A 20,494-nucleotide genomic window follows, 5' to 3' on the forward strand; every position below is an offset into this window, starting at 1 on the left:
GCAACGTTAGTTGAGCAAGTTGATCTAAAACTGCTGTCCAAACAACTTGGCTGACCTGTTGTGCCGGACGGGATCCAGGCGTAACAGTTGCATTCACACTGGCTAATGCGTTACGTGTTGGTCCTGTTTTCTGATGCCGCAGAATTGTCAATTCTTTATGTTTGCGTAGTTTCTCAATCTCTCTGGCCAGTGCGTCTATCTGAGCGTCCATGTCATCATGGTCATCATCCGACTGATACAGAGGTTCCGGTAATTGTTGTTTCTTTGTCTGCAACTGCTTGCCACGTTTAAGAGCAGAAGAATACAGTTGTGTTTCTGGGGTTTCTGCTTCTTCCATGAGCATTTATGTCTCTTCTGCAAGAACCTCATAACGATTTTGAGTTGTTCCGATACTCGCTTTTAGTATAGCCTTTCGTATCAGTGCTGTGGCCTTCTGTTTAGTCGGACAACTTGTGCTTGTCATGTCGTGCTCATCAGATTTACATATGCCACATCGATGGCGTGGTTGGCCTTCTGGTGTGAGCTTTTCTGGCGCAATAGTATGCTGTGGGCAAAATGCCTGCATGTGTCCACGTTGAAAGCAGCGGTAGCAGAATATTTCCCGAGGGAGGTAAGGTTTAAGTTGCAATATACAACCATAGTAGTAAAACCGTTTTGGAATACAATGGGAGCCCTGTACCGTCTTTAAGCAAGTACGGCTTTTGCCCATGAATCTGGTCGCCAGCACCTTGTGTGTCGTGGACGTCAATTCACGGCATATTGTCTCAGGGGTGTCTCCCAGGTCAATGCCATAGACAACACACCTCTGTATATGTATACACACCTCTGTATGCAAAGTAGCACTGCACAGGTAGGTGCTGATCTCACAGCGGGATAGACGTTAAAGTGCACATTTCCTGCACATCACTGAGAGATTGCAAGTGCAGCGATCCAGCTGGTACATTTATATGCTGCGAACACTTTGTATCCAGTGGATTCAAGAGCATGAAAGGGGGCGTATATGAACTCGATAGGATTGAGAAGGGGTGGGCGTTTGGTAAGACTGAGAGGGAGCGAGCGTAGGGGAGGAGGGCGTGGAGGAATTGTCTCGGGTGGCCTTTACCTTTTTTTGCCGGTTGCGCCGATGCGATGGCGTCTTGTTGAAGCACGTTGACAGGGGGACCTTACTTGGCTGCATTCGCCGAACCGCCAGAGGACTGCACGTCCATAGGGTCACCAGTGTCCATCGAAACGATTGCGGATAGGTTCATGTTCACATCACGAAGTGGACTGTCCTTCGGTGTTGCATCTTGTATCTTCGAGCTATCGGTTGCACATTGCTGCTGCATAGTTGGCATGGATGTTGTCACGCGCAGCAGTCCAGTGGAAGGTAAAGCTGAGGAGCTCACATCTGCCACAAGCACTTCTTCGTCGGGCGAGCGCGGTGGCGCGGCCGCACTAGGCCTAAGCGCCAGCCGTGCGTGTTTTGAGTCTATTAGACGAGCAGGATCAGTAGGACAACGCAAAGGAAAAAAATTGCTCGTTGCTGTCGAGAAATTTCCAAGGAACCCAAGGAAACCACGTCTGCGTTGAGGCTCATCTACACACAAACCTATGAACTACGTGTTCTCGTGTTCTTTAGAATCTGACTTTCTTCCTTGACTTAACACAAATTCTAGCTACGTCCACACGAACCTACGAATCAGGAGGATCTCTACTCGATTTAGTCTTTTTGAGCAGATCTGTTACACAATCCAAGTACTAGTGTGAAGTCTTAGAAGGGATTTCTGACTACAAAATGGTGATCACGCATGACTCCACCACATATAATCGAGCGGAAAAGAATAAGCCTTTGGTAGTTCCTGATTTCTCTAAAGCAGATGATGTTGCAGTATTGGACCATTTAGAAGAATGTTGTGATGATTTGAGTCATTTCTTTTCGCTTAACACTACGGCAGTAAATGATGCTTGGGAAAATATAAAAAGTGTGGTATGGCAATCAATAAAACTGTTTGTGCCCAAGCGCCCCAAGAAATTTAACAGAAAAAACGCAAGAATTAGTCGGAAAATATTTCATAAAACATATTTTGAAAGGAATGAGGTCTAAAAAATCGCCTCTGCAACAAGACGTCATTGTTATAATTCCGTTTCACAGGAACTCAAGACGGAAATTAGTAAAGCGAAACATTGTTACCTGAATCAAACACTAACCAGTTTTATTAAAACGTCCCCAAGAAAATTTTGCAGGTACATTTCAGGGCCCAAATCTGGCATTCAATTTCTTACAAGTGAAAATAAGTCTATCCTGAGCAGCTCTGAAATGGCTTGCCTCTTCAATGAATATTTTCAATCATTTTTTCACATGAAACGATGATTCTACATCCCAAACACAGCTTTCCATTAACCATTGTCTACCCGAGCTAACTATTAGAAAAGGCGGCATTCTGTATCGGCTCCTTAAACTAGATGAGAAAAAATGTCCTAGTCCTGATCAAATTCCTAACGCTGTTTTAAAGGGATACGCCAAGTGGTGCTTGTTTATCCTTTCGGATATCTCTACTAAATTTCTAGAATGCCGGAGACGTTCCGAGAGACTGCAGGCGGGCTCATATAGTACCAGTTCAGAAACAGGGTTCCAAACATGATGTCACTAATTACTGGCCAATGTGCTTGGCAAGTACATGTTGCGAAACGCTGGAGCAAATTTTACCTACCCACCCAATGAAATTCCTGGAAGAAATAACGTTTTGGGTAAAACTCAGCATGGTTTTCGACGAGGGTACTCGACAGGTACTGTTCTCTTTGAGTTTATACATGAAATCGGTGAATGTATTTATGGAAAGAGTCGAATTGATATCATCTTTATCGATTTCCGCAAAGCATTCGATAGAATATTCAACATAAAGTTGCTTATGATACTGGCTTGTTTCTTGGGTAATACTCAGCTGTTAAAATGGATGGAGGAATATTTGTCCCAAGGTGAACTATTTGTTTTCATGAAATTCTGTTTCCAGCACCAATTAAATCAGTTCGATCGGGTGTGACGCAAGGATCTGTTCAAGGTCCTTTACATTTTTCATTTATATTAGCGACATGCGCGCAGATTTTTCACCACAAATAACCGTCAAACATTATGCAGATTACACCATTGTGTATGCTTAAATATGCACTCTTAGTGACCAACAGAAACTCAGTAACCATTTACAAAAAGTCCTTCTCTGATGTGACTGTCACGGTTATGACGCGTACAAAAGATCCATTTACTGTCCCTTACAGCATCAATGGAGCAGAATTGGCTGAGGTTAAGGAGTTTAAATGCTTAGGGATTCATCTCACGCATGAGTTGAACAGGTGGGTACATGTTGACAACATCTGTAATAAGGCCATGTGTCAACGTTGGTCATTACGACAAAAACTTCACGACGCCACCCCAGAGGTAAGAACAATGGCTTACAATATGACTACTTCCTGTACTAACCCATGCAAGTGATGTTTGGGAGCCGTACACGCAACGAAACCGACTAAAATGTGAGCGCGCACAAAACAAGGTCTTAAGGTTTATCTTTACCACATGCGCTAGAACCCAATCCATCACCGAACTTAGCAGCAGAGCTGGTCTCATGACTGTCAAGCAGAAAAGGCCGCTTAACAGCCTGACATTGTTCTTTCGCACAATAAGCGGGGACTATAAGTTATACTTACAAAAACAATCACATTACATAATCATGTTAACCCCTAAACAAAGCAATAAAAAGATATTAAACCACTTAAATATAGAGCAGAATCAATCAAACGTTCTTTCATGTTTCGAAGTATAGAATATTGGAACAACTTGCCACAGGAGGTAGTAGAATGTCCCGAGTTACAAGCTTTTGAAAAGGATGTTACCAAATGTTTGTAAACGGTTCAAAATACGTTTTATTGTTAGCGGTTTGTCGGTTGCAGCTGTGTGGCGCATCGCTTGTTTTATTTTTATTTTTGGTTCAAAATTCTTCAATAATTTTTGTTGGCCAATGTAGTTGACTTATATTGTAACTCATGTGATTTATTGTTCCCGTATTTGTTTATATTTTGTGCCTGCCTATCCAGATTGCTTTTTATTGAATTGTTTAAACATGTACTATGTTTGTACATGACAGCAATGTAAACGCAGCTCCTGTCTTGGAATGTGCTGACAGTATGAATATACAAATAATTAAATAAATAAATATGAGAGAAGCAAATACGTATAAACACGCTGATGACTGTTGAGTACTAATCGGCGGATTCAACCCTAGAAATTATATTATCAAAGCAAGTTTGTTCTGCTGTATGACCAAGAGATGCTGCAGTGTGAATAGGTTGATGTTGAACCAATCCAAAAGCACACTTGTGTATTTTCGTACGCCAGGAACTTGGATTGCGCAGTCCTACTTCCATACGTAATAAAAGTTGAAAAGTACACAAAAGTACTAGATGCATTTTATGAGCAGATGTCCTGGAATAACCACGTAAGGAAATTATTGCTAAACTAAGTCAGTTGTTATGCTCAACCATAATCGTGGGGCACTTCCTATTCAGCTAAGAAAAAAAAATGTCGCAGTTTCGGCCGAAAGACGAAGCATCAATTGCGATAGCAAATTAGTAGAGAGCTATACGGAGTAAGGATAGTGGTTTTATCAGCTGTATAAACTTGGACATGCAGCAGCACAAGCAACGCGAAGAACTATTGTCGACGCCGTCAGCGTTTTGCCCGCGTTCGCACCGAACGCGCGCGGCGTTGGTGACTGTTTCCGGTGCCTCTGGGGGCGGCTCGGAGGTTTTCGACGAGATCAGAATGGGACGCTCATCGAGCAGCGTCGGAAATCTTACCCACCTTCTCGCCTAGCAACGTTTTTGTATATATATACGCATTTGGTGCCGCAGCTAAACGTCCCCTCCCCCCCCACGGCCTTTCGCGCGATAGAATAACACGCGTTTGCTCTCTATATATATGGTGATTGTAAAGGAGGAAAGAGACGCTTAATTCTGCAGCCCTTCAGGGAGCACGGCGCAGAACGCGCGTTTGCTCTCCGACGTGCGTTCGCTCCCCGTGAAAGCGCGCGTCCCTCGCGCCATTTCACTCGCACTTACAGCGTCCGGAGCGCGGCGACGATTTCATCGCCGTTGACGTCATACGGAACCTCACGGCGACGGCGACGTCGACGGCAGAAATCAGCTTTGGAGTGTCCATAAAAAATTTTAGCATGATGCCCTCGTAAACTCATATTGCTATTCTTGTGCTTTTATGTGGCGGTAACAGAACAAACCTTCATTCAGTCAGTTCAAAGCAGAAAAATGGTAAGTAGTTTAAGATTGTGCGCCAACCGCTTCAGCTCCCGCACGGTAGCTTGTTCACAATCGGCTGGCTTGCTGTACATTCAATACAAAAGATAGTCATCCGCACAATAGAAAATACGACCGCCTTGGAACTTATTGAAAAGCTTTATCAGAAACAATATTATAAAACTGAAAGACGATTTACACATACGAACTATTACGCACTTACAGAAGTGCAATGTTAAGGAAAACAGGCATGTCTTTCTTCCTAGCAAATGTCAGTGGAACCTCGGCTACGTATCTATTCGGCATCAACTACCTTTCAGGTTCATTTATATGCGTAAGCATTTAAATGCCTTCCTGACGAGGAAAACCGTAAGCCCGTCCGCCCGTCACGTAAAACGATCGCTTTCAAGATAGGGCCTACAGCAGCGAGCGAATTCACCTTCGCGCTGCTTCTCGCTTCAACGCGAATTAAGTGGCGAGAATACAGCGCACACGGCGCTTTCAGCACTCGGTGCACTCTATCCCCATGGCAGATCGCTCTCAAGATAGGGCAAGATAGGCAAGATGTTAGCCGTCCGGCTAACAAAGACGAAACGCAAGCACGAAATGCACGTGGACAGGCACTGGTGTTCTTGCTTCGGACGGATGGACGGACGGACGGGGACGGGAGACTGATTTTTGCAGCGCGGCAGGTCTATTTTTTCTACCGTGCTTCGCCGCTCTTATATTACCGAATGTGTATTCCAAAATTGTAAATTCTTAATCTTCGGTGGTGCATGCGAAGGCACCTCTCGTTGTTGGCTCGCTACGCTTGCATAAAATAGGCCTTATATAGTTTCAATGGTTGAAAATATTGCATACAATTTTTTGACGATGTCAACAGTCTCCATGAAGATCACGCTGCATGTTCTACATATGCAAGAGGCAACAATTTTACAAGCTCTTACACTCTACAATCAACGCGGTTCCACAGCCACGCATGAAGGGTGGGTATCATAGAGATTCATACAATAACTAGAGGCAACTGTGGCGCTATATCCCCACGGTAGACACTATAGTGTATCCACAGTAGACACACTATAGTGTCTGCGGGAGCTGCAAGTAGGGCAGTTCAGCCAGCATGGAAATTATGGGTAGTGCATGGATTTGCCTAAGCTTCGTCCTTGTGGCTTTAAATATGGCTTTGTAGCTTTGTAAAGTGATCATTTTAAGAAAGTATTGAGTTATAAATAATGGAATAAACATTATTAACATTGTCAGACGGCAGAATTCAAACACCGGACCTATGGCACAGAAACCAGATATTGACGCACGGACAAGCGGAACATCTGCAATTAGAACCGCGGTTATGCGTTCTGGCAGAGATTTATTACCTTCTACGTGAAAAAAAAAGTTTAATATGCTTTGAAATTTGGGCCAATCTAAGCCCTGATAAAGCGTCATAAACGAAGCCACGTGAACGTCTGAAGCCCCAAGCAGGAAGACAAGACAGATCCATGTACTACCCACCATTCCCACGGTGTCTGAACGATCACAGCGCCAGAGCTCCTTCTAGTGGTTGTAGGAAACTCTATGGCGGGTATAATGTGACGATGCGTTGTACTCGATTCTGTGCCACTCTTTTCATCCACCGTTCACTGCCGGCTGATCCCCCTGATAACGCCGGCGGAGCGTCGCTTTGAGCACTCACAAATAGCGACTAGGACTGGCACTGCTGAAAACATCGCTACAAAAGCGCGGCGTTGCCGTCGGCGTTGCCGTCACCGTCGCCGTCGCCGTGAGGTTCCGTATGACGTCAATGGAGATGAAATCGTCGCCGCGCGCCGAACGCCGTATGTGCGAGTGAAAGGGCGCGAGGGGCGCGCGCTTTCACGGGGAGTGAACGCACGGCGGAGAACAAATGCGCGTTCTGCGCCGTGCTCCCTTAAGGGCTGCAGAAGTATGCGTCTCTTTCCTCCTCTACAATCACCATATATGTAGAGCAAACGCGCCTTCTTCCGACGCGCGAGAGGCCATGGGGGAGGGGGGAGGGAAGGGAGGCGACGTTTAGCTGCGGCACCAAGTGCATATTTATATCAGAGGCTCCGGCAACAGCCACCAACGCCGCACGCATTTTGAGCGAACGCGGGCAAAACGCCGACGGCGTCGACAACAGTTCTGCGTGTTGCCGGTGCTGCTGCATGTCCAAGTTTATACAGCTGATAAAGCTAATATCATTGCTCCGTATAGCTCTCTACAAATTTGCTATCGCAATTGATGTTTCGCCTTTCAGGTGAAACTGCGACTTTTTTAATATCACACTTTTCTTTTTTTTTCTCTCTGTTTGCCAGCGTGGTCGTTTGAACCCCGGTGCCACGGCGGCAGCCGTGGTACCGGGCGCCGACGCGAAGCGGCGGTCGTTGGGGTGTTGCGGAGCGCAGCGTAGCAACACCCCAAATAAAGAAATACTGCTCCAGTCAGGTAGACTGCTCCCTCCCTGATAGTGAGATTATATTTGGATCATCAAAACAGTGATGCGTTTATAATACCACCGATCCCAACAGCAAGCTAGTCACCACCAGCACAGCGTTTTCTCCGTCAACGCCTCCTCCGTTCCAACGGCGGCGGCTAGAAACATGGTACGCGCGAGCGGCGCAGCGTGGCGCCAGCGGTCAAACGCTGTACCTACTAGCAATTGTAAATACGCTGCCCGGCGCGGCAGCAGCAGCGAGCGAACTGACCTTCATGCTGCTAGAGTGTACTAGAATGGGAGAGTGAGTCCAGCGGACGCCTTAGCAAGCGGCGAGGGTGAAGCAAAAAACACGGAAAATGTGGCGGCGCTGCCGTCGCCTTCTTCTGAATCTCCGGCCAATAAACGTTGGCTCCGGCTGTTTCGGCAGCTCTCATTGGCTGAGGCGAGCTCGCAGGCTGAGTAGCTGTCGTCTGCTCGACGCACCGTCGTTGTTGCGTCCTTTGCGTTCTTTTTGCCGCTCTTTTTCCCTTTTATTTACAATAGATCGGTGGGGAATAATCTCAGTGTTACCGTCACCGAGTATCCGCCTGTCAAAGCTTCATGCAGCTGCGGTAGGATCTCCGACGCGACAAGCGTCCGGCCGGCGAGAGGGGCCGCTCATTCGGAAGAAAGTGATGGTGGCGCCACCTGGATTTTCCATAAAAAATGCCTCAGCGCCAAGCCCTCGTTGGACCCACTACCCCAATCTTGTACACTCTAATGCTGCGTCTCGCTTTAATGCGTCGAAAGCGCAGCGCATACGAAGCTACCAGCACTCGGCGCACTTTGTCCACATCGCAGACCACTTTCAAGATATGGGCGCCCGTACGCAGCAGCCACCGGTAGGGGCAGGCTAAGTCCCAGTTTGACCTTGGCTGAGCTTGAAGGTCAGATTTACGGAACCAGGCGTTTTCTGGGTTTGTACCTGGAGTAGTAGGCCGGTCGCTGTAATAACCAACCCACCAAGCTTTCATCCATAGTAAACAAATCACAAGACATTACGAGATGAGACAATGTGTGTAAATACCTTTAGCACTTGAGAATGGGAGAGTGGAAGAGTTCCGACTGATGTACTCCAAGCGCGTTAGTTCGGAACTAGTTGCACGGGCAGTAACTGAGTACCTTCCAGGGCCGTCGAAGTTAACGAAGGTACCGCTGTATATGCCATCGTCTGCAGCGTTGTCTGCCCCTGCGTAGAATCCGTGAAGCGTTTTATCCAGTGGTTCATAGCAGACAGCGATCGTTTTCTTCAGCATTCATGTACCAAAATAGACGGAACTACCTCGTAAAAGCCGTGTACACTTTTTCTCATTACCAATCGCCTCTACGGAAAGGATGGTATTGTGGCCTAAAGCATAAGCTCAGGGTTGACTCCTATTTTTCTATTTAAACAGACATCTTGCCTAATGCCGACAACCGTGTGGGCACATTGGGTTTCCGACACCATCATGTATGGTAGACGTGCGGGTGAGCGCAGGATGTGCGTAGGAAGTTTGGGGGCCGCGCGGGCTCTGCTACCAGCCGGGCTCGGCATCCGTTCGTATTTCACGCTAATTTTCATCATCATCATCATCATCATATCATCATTATTATCGTTATCATCATTTATTTGCCCTTAAGGGCCCCTGATGGGGCATTACATAAGGGGAGTGGGTAACAAATGGTAACCTCGGGTCACATAAAAAAACGAAAAAAAACATTAATACAGGTTGCAAAAACAGGTAAACACAGCAAACACATGAAAATTTAAAAGCCGATAAAAAGGGCTTACTAGTGGGGCTGTGGACAACACTGGTGTAAAAATAACTGTTTAAATTTTACAGAATTAACCATTATACAACCGTAGTTATGCGTTTTTCATGCTCCTGAGCTACAATGCCGTTGTGCGTCACTCGCCTAAAGCCGTGTAGGCGACAGTAGTCGCGTTTCGTGAGCAAGGATGACACGACGGGCAGCAGTGGCTGCGACAAAAAGCTGACCCCATAAATGTGGCCGAATACTCTCTATAGCGCATGCGAGGCCCCTTCGGCCATCCTAGATGACGGTGCTGAATTGCTACACCTGTACACGAAACATCGCAGCCTGATGCACTTTTCAACAGCGAAGCTGTTTAGCCAGCCGTAATTTGTGGTGCGTATCAATAAATTGCCAAGAAAGAAAATAAACTTTCTTGCCGAGGTGGAATTCGAACCCGCGTACCCCCTAAGGCGAGCGTCGTAACCACTCGGCTATACAGCCACGCTTGCAGAAAACGCATTTATGCGAACCATAGCGTCGTCGTCTTCATCCACAGCTGGCGCGTTCGTACGCTCGTGCTCTGCGAGGTGAAGAGCTTTTGCGCGCTATGAGAACGAGATAGAGAGAGACGCATTCACGGAGCGGGTCTTCTGGAACGGGGTGTCGGCATTGGAACGCGGTGTCGGTGTTGCACGCTGCGCTAGGCAACGTGCAGTGACGGCCGTAAGCTGGCCGTAAGTCCGAGACGCGCGATAAGAAATTATAATCGTCATGAGTATTGAGATGAAAAGTTTGCGCCCACTTCCGGAAAATGCTGGGCTACGATCGCCCAGCTTCGCTGTTTCAAGCGTTGCACGACCGAGTGCAAGGTTAAGCGTTTTTTTTTCTACTTTGCTCTGGTGGAATCAGGAACGACGTAAGACTAGACAAAAGTGGTAGCTCCGGCAGTCAAGGCCTCTGGCCGTCGCCCCTTTCACATTGTAGTAGTCAACGACGCCTCCGTGGCGCAAGCGTTCGAACGTGCCGAGGTTATCTGTCATGCAAAGAACACGCTGTGTATGTAAGAACATCACAGCATGCCCAGTGAGACCTGTAGCAGAGTCCGCGCGGTCCGCAAACGTCCTACGAGCGTCCACTGCGAGGACAACGTTCTCGCCATTATACGAGACTTCTGTTCATAAACGTAAAACGCATAAATACTCCCAGACAACAGCTAGACTGTTGTGAATTGAATGTGTTGCATTTGAAAACGAAGGGGGCAATTTCTAGCAAATGTATCACGTAGAATTTTGATTTGCGATTTCACACGTGTTACGAAAATGATAAAAAATTGTAATTTTCAAAACATTGAAGCGCGAATTTTACCAATCCATGACTGTGTACCGAAATGGTGCTTGCGTAAATGGCACCTATAAGAACATGTGAAGCGAACAAACCTGATGTCTGACTTCCCAGTTCACGCAAAATTTTTACCAATTATGTGAGGGTTTTGCAAACGTTCTACGCACAAATTGGGTGTATATTTCTAGCACTGATAACACATCAGTTTTGTCTGTACAATTCTGCACAATTTTGTACAATGCACCTGTATTATCAGGTGCACTGTACAGAATTTCGATGCCATGTTTCATTGGAGAGTTACAGTTCACTTGATACTTGAGTTCTCTTGAATTTTTTCATTTCCGAAATTTTTCAAAAACAATTTATGTCATGAATTACAGACCCACTTCCTACAGCATTTACTAAATTTTAACTTCTGTTAATTGCAACAAATCTCATCAAAGCGAGTTGTTGCCGAGAAAACAATTTATCTGTTCACATGTATTTAGATAGGAGATCCCGAGCTGAAGCTTCATCTTAAGCTTCACTCTTGTCAAAGAAGTTACCGTAGAAAATAGCACTGCATTGCAGACAATAATGAAAATTGCTAGGTAGATCTTCACTATTATGAAAACATAAATACTGGTCCAACATTTCCTGCCTCCATCACTGCCCATGTAATAAAATGGACTGCCCCAAATTGAACAGCAAGTTTTGGTCGTCTCAGCTTACCTAAGCCATCATCGTATAGCTGCACTGGCACAGCGTGGGTCTTGGTGGGTGTCAGTACTTCCGCCTCGACGTTTGCGTCGAGCACAATGGCGACGCCCTTGGTGACGTGCGCGTAAATCCTGGCCTGCTTTGGGCTCCGCACCACACGACTTACCGTACACTTCAAGCGCACTGGTTCCACGCTACTGTCTCTCATCCTTGACTCCACGCGGATGCTAGCGCGCACAACTTCGCCGCTGGGACCAGATAGGACCAGCGTCCAGTTGCCTGGCTGAAAGGAGAAAGGAATGTTCGCGCGACGTTAGTACCTCTAATGACGTAGTATCCTTACTGGTACAGCTTACATTGCCCAGCATTAGCACTGAATTTCCGTGCAACATCGCCCAGAGTTACCACTAAATTTCCGTGAAATATGTCACGTGAGGGTAAAGATGTTAGCAAACAACTTATATTAGATCGGGGGTTTTATTCACAGCGGAGCTGTTCTTAATGAGCGTGCGCGTCGATGACGGCGCCGTCACGCAGGAGCAGAGCCGGAGAGGTCACGTCACCCGCTCGCCGGAAAGAGAGCAGCCGACCAATCGGAGCGCGCGCCTTGGAGGAGGAGGAGGAGGAGGAGTAGCGCTGGGGTATAATAGCAGGTGTTTGCGCCGTGCTCCCTCAAGGGCTGCAGAAGATAGCGCCAACCTTTCCCTTTCCCTCAAGAACCACTTACCCCCCCCACACGCTCTTCGCACGAAGGACGAGCGACAACCGCAGAAACAGAACGACCACAGCTCAGCTGTTTCGACAGATTTAAATTCGTGGAACTGGCTGTATTTTTTTATGTGTGCGCCTTCGCGATGCAAGGTATGCAGCGTGCCTACATGACGCCAATGCAGAAGAAACAGGTTGAATGTTACCTATGAAAGAAGCCTCTAAAAAAAGTAAGGACGCGCTCTTATTTTGGTACTACAGCAGTTACTACATCTCACAGACCGTTACTAGCCTTTTACTAGCTGATTATCAACGCGGGAAGATCACAGATGCATGCACCTCAAGTTAGTAAAGGCTACTACCTCGTGTTTCCCGTTGTCTATTATGCGATGTAGTGGCAGTCTCAGTGTGACATTAAGGTATGGCAATTATTCCTCCAAAGCGTCTCTTGTACTCTCACTGTTGCATTTATCACCTGTCCAAGCAAATCAGTGTCTCTTAGAAATGTAAGAAAAAGGCACGCAGCCTTCTTACTTACTGTAGCAGATCCGTTTAGAGACACAGCGTCATGCAAGGCACAGGCATAGGGTGCAGGTACGTATGAAGTACACACCAAAGTTTATAGTAACAGGGTAAATTGCAACAGCGTGTGATAGTCATATATACCAAATTCTAGAAATAGTGAATGCTTCTACCAGGGTCGTTACTACCGTATTTGCCAGTGTCGTTACTAAGATATTTGCCAATTTTGTAACAGGCCGTTACTACATTTTAATTTTTAACTCGTGCCACTTTTTCTCTAAGAGAGTGTATTCTCCTTTTCTTACGTTTTTAGAGCGTATCATTCAGCCTGCTTCGTAGATTTCTACGAAGCAGGCCCCTACGCCATAAAAATATGGGGCGTATTCCAGGTCATGCGGCAGTTTCCATCTATACCATCAATATCTCAAAATTTACAATAACAAAAGACACCCCAAATGAGTCATTGTCTTAAATACTGCATCTACCGGTATTCCAATAGATCGCGCCGCTGTACTGGTGCACCGACAGCAGAAGTTGCACTTCCGCGCGCACTACAGCTTTCGTTTCACTTTGTGGTCGCACCACGCAGACGTTGTTCCTCTGTTGGTGTTCGTTAAAAACAGACCCATGGCTCCCTTCATGCCCTTACTCTTTGCTTTCATCGTGAGCTAGCGCGTGTTTTTAACCCGAAAGTGTTTTAGGCCAGGCTCCCCTACAAATATGTTCCTTATGTACGTACTGTAAGTCACGCAATCATCCTTACGCCGCTTTGTGCCTATCTAATGGTTAGGAAAGCCTGAATAGAAAAGTTCGGAAAGCTTTCTCTGTTAGAGAAATTAGGCTCGTGATAACGTATTTTTCTTTTATTAAAGCTATTAGGTATAATTTCTTTTTACAGAGTAATTCCGTGGAAAACAAGGCAGGCAGCCTGCAGACGTATAAGGGTAGTAAAGATCGCCATGCCTAGAAAGGTCGTTTGTATTCGCAGTCAGCGTTTACAGGTCTGCAGGCGACAGCGTTCCTGGCGTTTTTTTTTTAGCTAACCACTATCACTGCTCGGCGGGCGCCGCGTTGGCTCATGTATTTTTCGCGCTTCTGTCTCCCCTTTAAACATGTGTATGGGCGCGCGCGATGCCGCCGGAGCCCTGACCCTCTTAAAGACGCAGTAGTGTCTCCCCACACGCACTCACCGTCGCTTCGGACATAACTATGGTGCTTGGTAGCCTCCGGGGTGCTGTTTACTCTGCGCAGTGGCACAGGCCTTGCATGTTTCATATAGCTGCCATTGCACCGCCCTTCTAGCAAAACTGTGGTTAATAAAATAAAAGACAGTGCGCATTTATGAACCTTTGTATGTGAATGTGGAACAAAGCTGCCACTGCTTCTTAAAATACATGTTTCCCTTTCATGCTATCACCCGTTACTCTGAAAGAGGTATCAACCAATTTTTTAAGCATGGCATGCTTTTAGCTCCCGTTGTCGGCGACCTTCGAGAGACCTTGAGCCAAAATCCAGAGCAGTCATTCAGGCACTCAAGACGAGAATGGGGCGAGCACGAAACGAGAGCATCCGGGCAACCAGTCAAAACTTCAGAAAATGCGGTCTCTGGCACCCAACCCCTTGTACAGGACCGCATTACAAACGCTACTTACTGTCCAAACAAGTTACAAAAAAAACGTTGCTTCCCATTTTTTCCCAAAGTTTGTTCACAAAAAATTAGCAGTGGCTTAGCTCGGCTATCCCAGGATATTGACACGTATACATGTTTATCTTTCGCCGATGGCCGCTTTCCACCGGCTAACAAATGTTAAACGTTATCGCTCGGCGCAGGACGCGCCTGTATCGGAAGTTTCTAGAACGTTATCGATGCTTCTTTTCGTTGCCTGTTTTCACCGACGCTTATGTTATCTGATTGTGTGACCGACGCGAATTGTCTAGAACTTTCTGGAAGACACGCGGGCATCAGGGATTAATCTGGAACCTTCGATGACTCAGGTATAAAAGCCGACGCGTCTCGCCACTGATCAGAAGGATGACGTGGGATGCCATCCTTTCGTACGTGACCTTCGCATACAACACGGCCGTGCAAGAAACGACGCACTAGGCGCCGTTCAACCTGGTCTACGGAAGGAACCCGGCAACGACGCTTGACGCCATGCTACCGGACGTCGCTGACGAAGAAAATCTCGACGTTGCCACTTATTTGCAGCGTGCCGAAGAAGGTCGACAGCTCGCCCGCCTGCGCATCAAGAACCAGCAGAGGACCGACAGCCGACACTACAATCTTCGACGACGCTACGACGAGTACCAGCCCGGCGACCGTGTTTGGGTCTGGACTCCGATTCGCCGACGAGGACTTAGCGAGAAACTGTTGCGTCGCTATTTCGGACCATATAAGATAATCCGACGTATTGGCGCACTGGACTATGAGGTCGTGCCAGACGGCATTTCGCAATCACAGCGGCGCCGGGCACGACCTGAAGTCATCCATGTGGTGCGTCTTAAGCCTTTCTACGCCCGCTGACGAGCTTATAGGTACTTTGTTACTTTGTTATTTTCTTTCTTTATTACGCGTCGTTTTGTTTTCGCTTTCGCGTTTGTTTGCAGCATCGGGACGATGCTTTTTAAGGGGAGGGTATTGACACGTATACATGTTTATCTTTCGCCGATGGCCGCTTTCCACCGGCTAACAAATGTTAAACGTTATCGCTCGGCGCAGGACGTTCCTGTATCGGAAGTTTCTAGAACGTTATCGATGCTTCTTTTCGTTGCCTGTTTTCGCCGACGCTTATGTTATCTGATTGTGTGACCGACGCGAATTGTCTAGAACTTTCTGGAAGACACGCGGGCATCAGGGATTAATCTGGAACCTTCGATGACTCAGGTATAAAAGCCGACGTGTCTCGCCGCTGATCAGATTTTTGACGACCGCCGACTGTGTTCGCCGCTTTCGTTGTGCTTTGAGTGTAGCTTGCTTTTGTGGGCACAGGTTCGCCCAATAAACAATCAGTTTCGTCATACACAGTTTTACGACTATTCACTTCAGCGTCACTACTACGTGACAATATACATAGCGTTCGGCCACATCATTCAGAACCGGTAGACCTGGTGGCATGGGCGGGTAACGATACCCATTGGTAACGCTAAAGAGTGGAATCTTGTGCTTAACGAGAACGTTCTTGCACGTTGTACAAACCCGTGCCACGGTTTCAACCCACTCAGGCGGCGCCGCTAAGCTCAACGTTTCACGCATGGCACTACTTACCGGCGTCAAGTCTTTCATGTGCCAGTCTTCCACGCACGTCGCACACATATCCAAACGGATTGTTTACGAAGTCCGTCTCGAAGGTCCGAGTCGCACTGGCGCTATCGCTAAGTTTCACCGTATAGTCAGTCAATCGGCGAGCCTTGACGTCATCGACGGTGTCTTGTTGTTGCTCCTGCTGAGATGGTCGGGCACGTCGCTCAGCCTCCTGGCGACGCGGCTTTGCTAGACGTTCCTCCCTTTGCTCCGGTGTCTCCGCAGCACGTTTAGCCTTCTTCTGTACGTTCTTCCTATGCTAAACGGCTAATTGCCAGACAACTACTACGGGATCCGATGAGTTAAGCTTCTGCGCTCTTCTGCGCCGCTGAGCAGCAATTTCGCTCTCCTTCTCCATGGCTATACCACACTGGCAAACGCCCAGCGCAAACGCCCGGCGCGCGAGCTGTGCGCCGTGTGACGTCACTGCTCCTCGCGCATGCGCAGCACGGCTCTGCAGGAGCCACGCGAAAATGCTCAACCTCGGCCAGTGTAGCTCACGCTACAATATCACTCAAGCTGTAACTTCTAATACGCTGATGTTTAATTTGTCATTTCCAATAGCGGCGTTCAAAAGGCAGATACAGTGCACCGTACACTTGATAGTCATTTTTGGCGCTGAGACAGGGCTGCCTATGCTATTTTCGACGCCAGCGGTCCGTGAGTTCCGCGGCGCGGGTTTTGCGCCGCCTCCTTCGAGAGATGGCGCCACGCGGCGTGACCAGGCCGGCAGCGTCCGGCGCGGCGCGTGGATGGTTCTTTGGCCGAGACGAGGCTTGCAACGAGGTTCAGCTCAAAACAGGTTCATTTCGGGTCAGCGAGCTTTGAGGCCTGCGTCGCGGCACCAATCTACTTTGCCGTTAGCCATTTCATGCTTACATCTACTCTCTATTACAGGAGAACAAGCATTTTCTCATTATTTTAGCGTACATATCAAAGTTGTTCTTTTTTTCGTTACTGCGGTGATCAGTGCGTATACGTCCTCTTGCATCTAGAGCAAACGTTGAAGTCTGCTGGGACGCTCGACTCGACTGGAACCACCTTCCCAGTGCCATCGCCGGCATTGAAGATGTACAGTCATTCAAGGTCGCAGTTGTTGACCACTTCACAGAATAACCTGCGCAGCTATTCGTTAATTCAATAAGTTTTGTATTTTACATGCATAATAACGTTGCTAACGCTATTGTCATTCAAGGCCTTTGGTATTGTTAAACCTGTTAAACTGCTCTGTCAATCATTGTTCTTTGTCTAGTTTTGTTTTGGTTTTTTTTCATATATAGCTTTGTTGTTGTTTACATTATTGCGCTTGTCTAATCAGAATGTTCCCACCTCCTCTGTAATAGCACTTAGGCCCTGAGGTTATTGCAACAAATAAATAAATAAATAGACTCTCACCCGTCTGCGCTTGGCTCGCGTCTCCTGGTATTCGGCTTCGCCGCATAGCACGCAGGCAGTAGAAGAGGTTGGTGTTGTTGTTACATAGTGGTACGATAGATGTGGCGAGTATTCCGATGCGACAAAGGGGCTGGCCGCCACTACGTCATCATCACACCGCCTGAGGATATCGAGCCCGCGCTCGCTTGTCGATGCCGACCCGCAGAATGCTTTCCGATCACTCGAATGCGATTCCATTCATGGGACTTGGCATTGGTGTCGTGCATGGCTCCACATTACTCTCTCGGTATTCTGGTGATGGTGAGTCGAACTTCATCAATTACTGAACATCTTTTTCGGCTTGCTGGCATTCGTGTACAAAAGGAGCAATAAATACTCTTTTCGTGCTTGCCATGGTGTGCAGTCCCTTCCTTTCTTCCACAGAGCGTTTCAGATCCCGTGCATCTCTAACTATGCTAAGGAGTACAGTATCCAGCGATCCAGCTGGGCAAGCGCAGGACTCCAGAATTTTCTTTTGTGAAAGGCGAGAGCACGCGATATACCACAACACCGGTCATGGCTTCGAAAATTCGCCCACTGTGGCTCTACAACCTCGATTGCAAGCGGCATTTTAGGGAGTTCTCTGAACCGCTGACTGGCTGAATGGCTATAGTGACCTGCTACTCAGCACTGGGCCACACTTTTCTTTATGATCATAACTTCATAACACTTCAGCTACAGTTTTGGCAGTCCGCTCAAACGCTAACAGTTTTACACGGTACTGGGCAGCCGTTACCTAAATATTGAACGTGCAAGGGCAGATAATTCTTGGTGGGCCATATACAAAGCGACATACTTGACCGTATGTACAGCTAAGCTTCAATCCTGCTCAATACATCGGTTTAAAAAAGAAAAATTAGTCCCTCCTGTAGACAACAAAAAGTATGAAAACAGATGTAAACATTTACGTACACAAACACATAGGAAACCGTTACGCACAACACATTGTGTTTAGTATATACAATGATTATACTAAAACGTTGCTACTTGACACAAGAAGAATATGTAGATCCTTGGATTTAGCTGGTCAAAATCATTTCGTAAACAAAAGCTACACGTACTTCCGTTCGATTTTCGGTTCAGTTCCCGAGCTCGGCGGCTCTGTGCCAATAGGCGTGGAATGCAAGAACGCTCACGTGTAGGATCATTCGCCACTCGTCATAGAACCCCAGGTGCAGAAAACTATTCCAGTGCCTTCCACTATGTATAATCTCATAGCTCAAGCCATGTGTTTTGTTTGGACGTTAAAGGCAACTCCCGTGATTTTTCTAGATAAGCGGATGTCTATGAAAAATCCTGGGTACATTCCTCTACCCAGTTCCGTTATTTTTTTCCAAAAAAGCAGGCTCTAGAGTTGCGCAAATTTTTAACAAATGAATTTTATTATTGCCTCGAACCACCTGACTTGCCTCCTCTTCAGCTGGCTGGTCACATTGTGTTATGTTAATGGTAGCTAACGAAGAGTACGCTGGGAATTAATGGCAGGTGACAGCGTCGAGGAGTCAACGATTGTGAGAAAATGTTTGGCGTGAGACAAGAAGTTGCATTCTGTGTGGACGGGAACGCTACTGTCTCCATTTCGGTCTTTTCGAAGGCGTCCGGTCTCTCAGGCCATCGCGACTCATAGGGGAATGCGATGGGGCTTAAATGCTCAAGATATGCGTGTTTTTCTATGGGTTGACATTACTTTACATCACCGATGCGTGGCTTGCTTCATATTTCAAGCTAACGACGAGCGGTCGCGGTACCTGCCGATGTAGCCCAATGCGCCTTGTAGGTGCTTCCACTGTGCATAATCGTGAGTGAATATAGATTGCATAACGGAGAAATTATGAACGCCACAAATCGACATACAAATGTGGAAAGCAGTGTTCCAAGACATTTTATAGTGAGTTTGCGAAAATCTTTATTGAGAAAGGCCAAACCCCTAAAATAGCAAGGAGCGGTTAGGGCTACCTTTAGTCTTCGTGTGGCAGCGCGATGCGCAACGCTGGGTAACCGGTGTTCTCAATGCTAGTGGAGATTCAGGGCTACTGAATTCAGTCATAATCACAGCTGTCAATCCTAGGCAGCTCCGAAGACATTGTGCCAATGTTCAGTCACGAATCATCTGCGCGTCTTCTCTTCAATGCTGTCACTCTCCACGATTTAGAGACGGAAATGCGTTGCACCCCTGCGGCGCTAGCATGCATGCCACAATTTCCTTCGCACACATAGGTTCGCTCGACTGGTTGAAATTTTATTTTGGCGCTTTTTTTTTTGCTTATTTGAAGTTATGTTCAAATTTGCACAGAAGTTCTACTATCGGACACGCAACACGAGGGCCTCGGGAACATGAGCTTGCCATCACATTGTCATGGTAAAACAAATCACCGGAGTGGCCCTTTAACGATGTAACGAAATGTTATTTTTGGCTATTCGTTTTGTTACGTTAAATGAAGGTCCTGATTAAATGAAGGTGTGAGCTAGACATTGCGACGTTTTTCACACTCGCTTCGGCTCGCTCGGTCGCCTCGTATGCTGCTATTCGTTGCAAGGGCCGAATGTCGCAGCATTGCAGACGATGTAGCGAGCGGGTTCCCGCGTCAAAACGTCGCAATGCTCTGCTCCCTCGTGACCACATACTGTGTCCTGATGTAACGATATTGAAAAAACGGTACTGAACCTGGCTGTATAAGAACTATTAGATTATTATATTTGCGGCACTCTGACGCTTCCCACTGATTTTATAAGGTTTAGAGGTCTAGGACCTTTATTTAACGCAAGAAATTATTAATCGAAAATATCACGTCAGTACCACTTTACAAAAGCCTATCAACCAAACATTTCCAGCGGATGAAAGCTCTTTACACTTCACCAACGCGTGGAAGGAGCTATTCGGACACACTTGGGTAGCGTGTGCCCTAGCTGGTTCCGACGAAACAAACAGAAATTTTTCCGAGGATCTCATATAAATAAATCAAACCCGATACGCGAAT

General features: G+C 47.0%; 1 protein-coding gene across 1 annotated transcript in view; it reads right to left on the reverse strand.

The window, feature by feature from the left end:
* Positions 1–20,494, reverse strand: part of LOC119440243 (calcium-activated chloride channel regulator 1) — a 201,956-nt gene that overhangs the window by 172,747 nt on the left and 8,715 nt on the right. The window contains exons 6-7 of the mRNA XM_049662829.1: positions 11,564–11,834; positions 8,802–8,963 (exon numbers count right to left, since the gene is read on the reverse strand). Coding sequence (XP_049518786.1) covers positions 8,802–8,963; positions 11,564–11,834 — 433 coding nt within the window. The remainder of the gene's footprint in view (positions 1–8,801; positions 8,964–11,563; positions 11,835–20,494) is intronic.

This window comes from Dermacentor silvarum, chromosome 2 (assembly GCF_013339745.2).
Source record: "Dermacentor silvarum isolate Dsil-2018 chromosome 2, BIME_Dsil_1.4, whole genome shotgun sequence".
Classification (NCBI taxonomy): Eukaryota; Metazoa; Arthropoda; class Arachnida; order Ixodida; family Ixodidae; genus Dermacentor; species Dermacentor silvarum.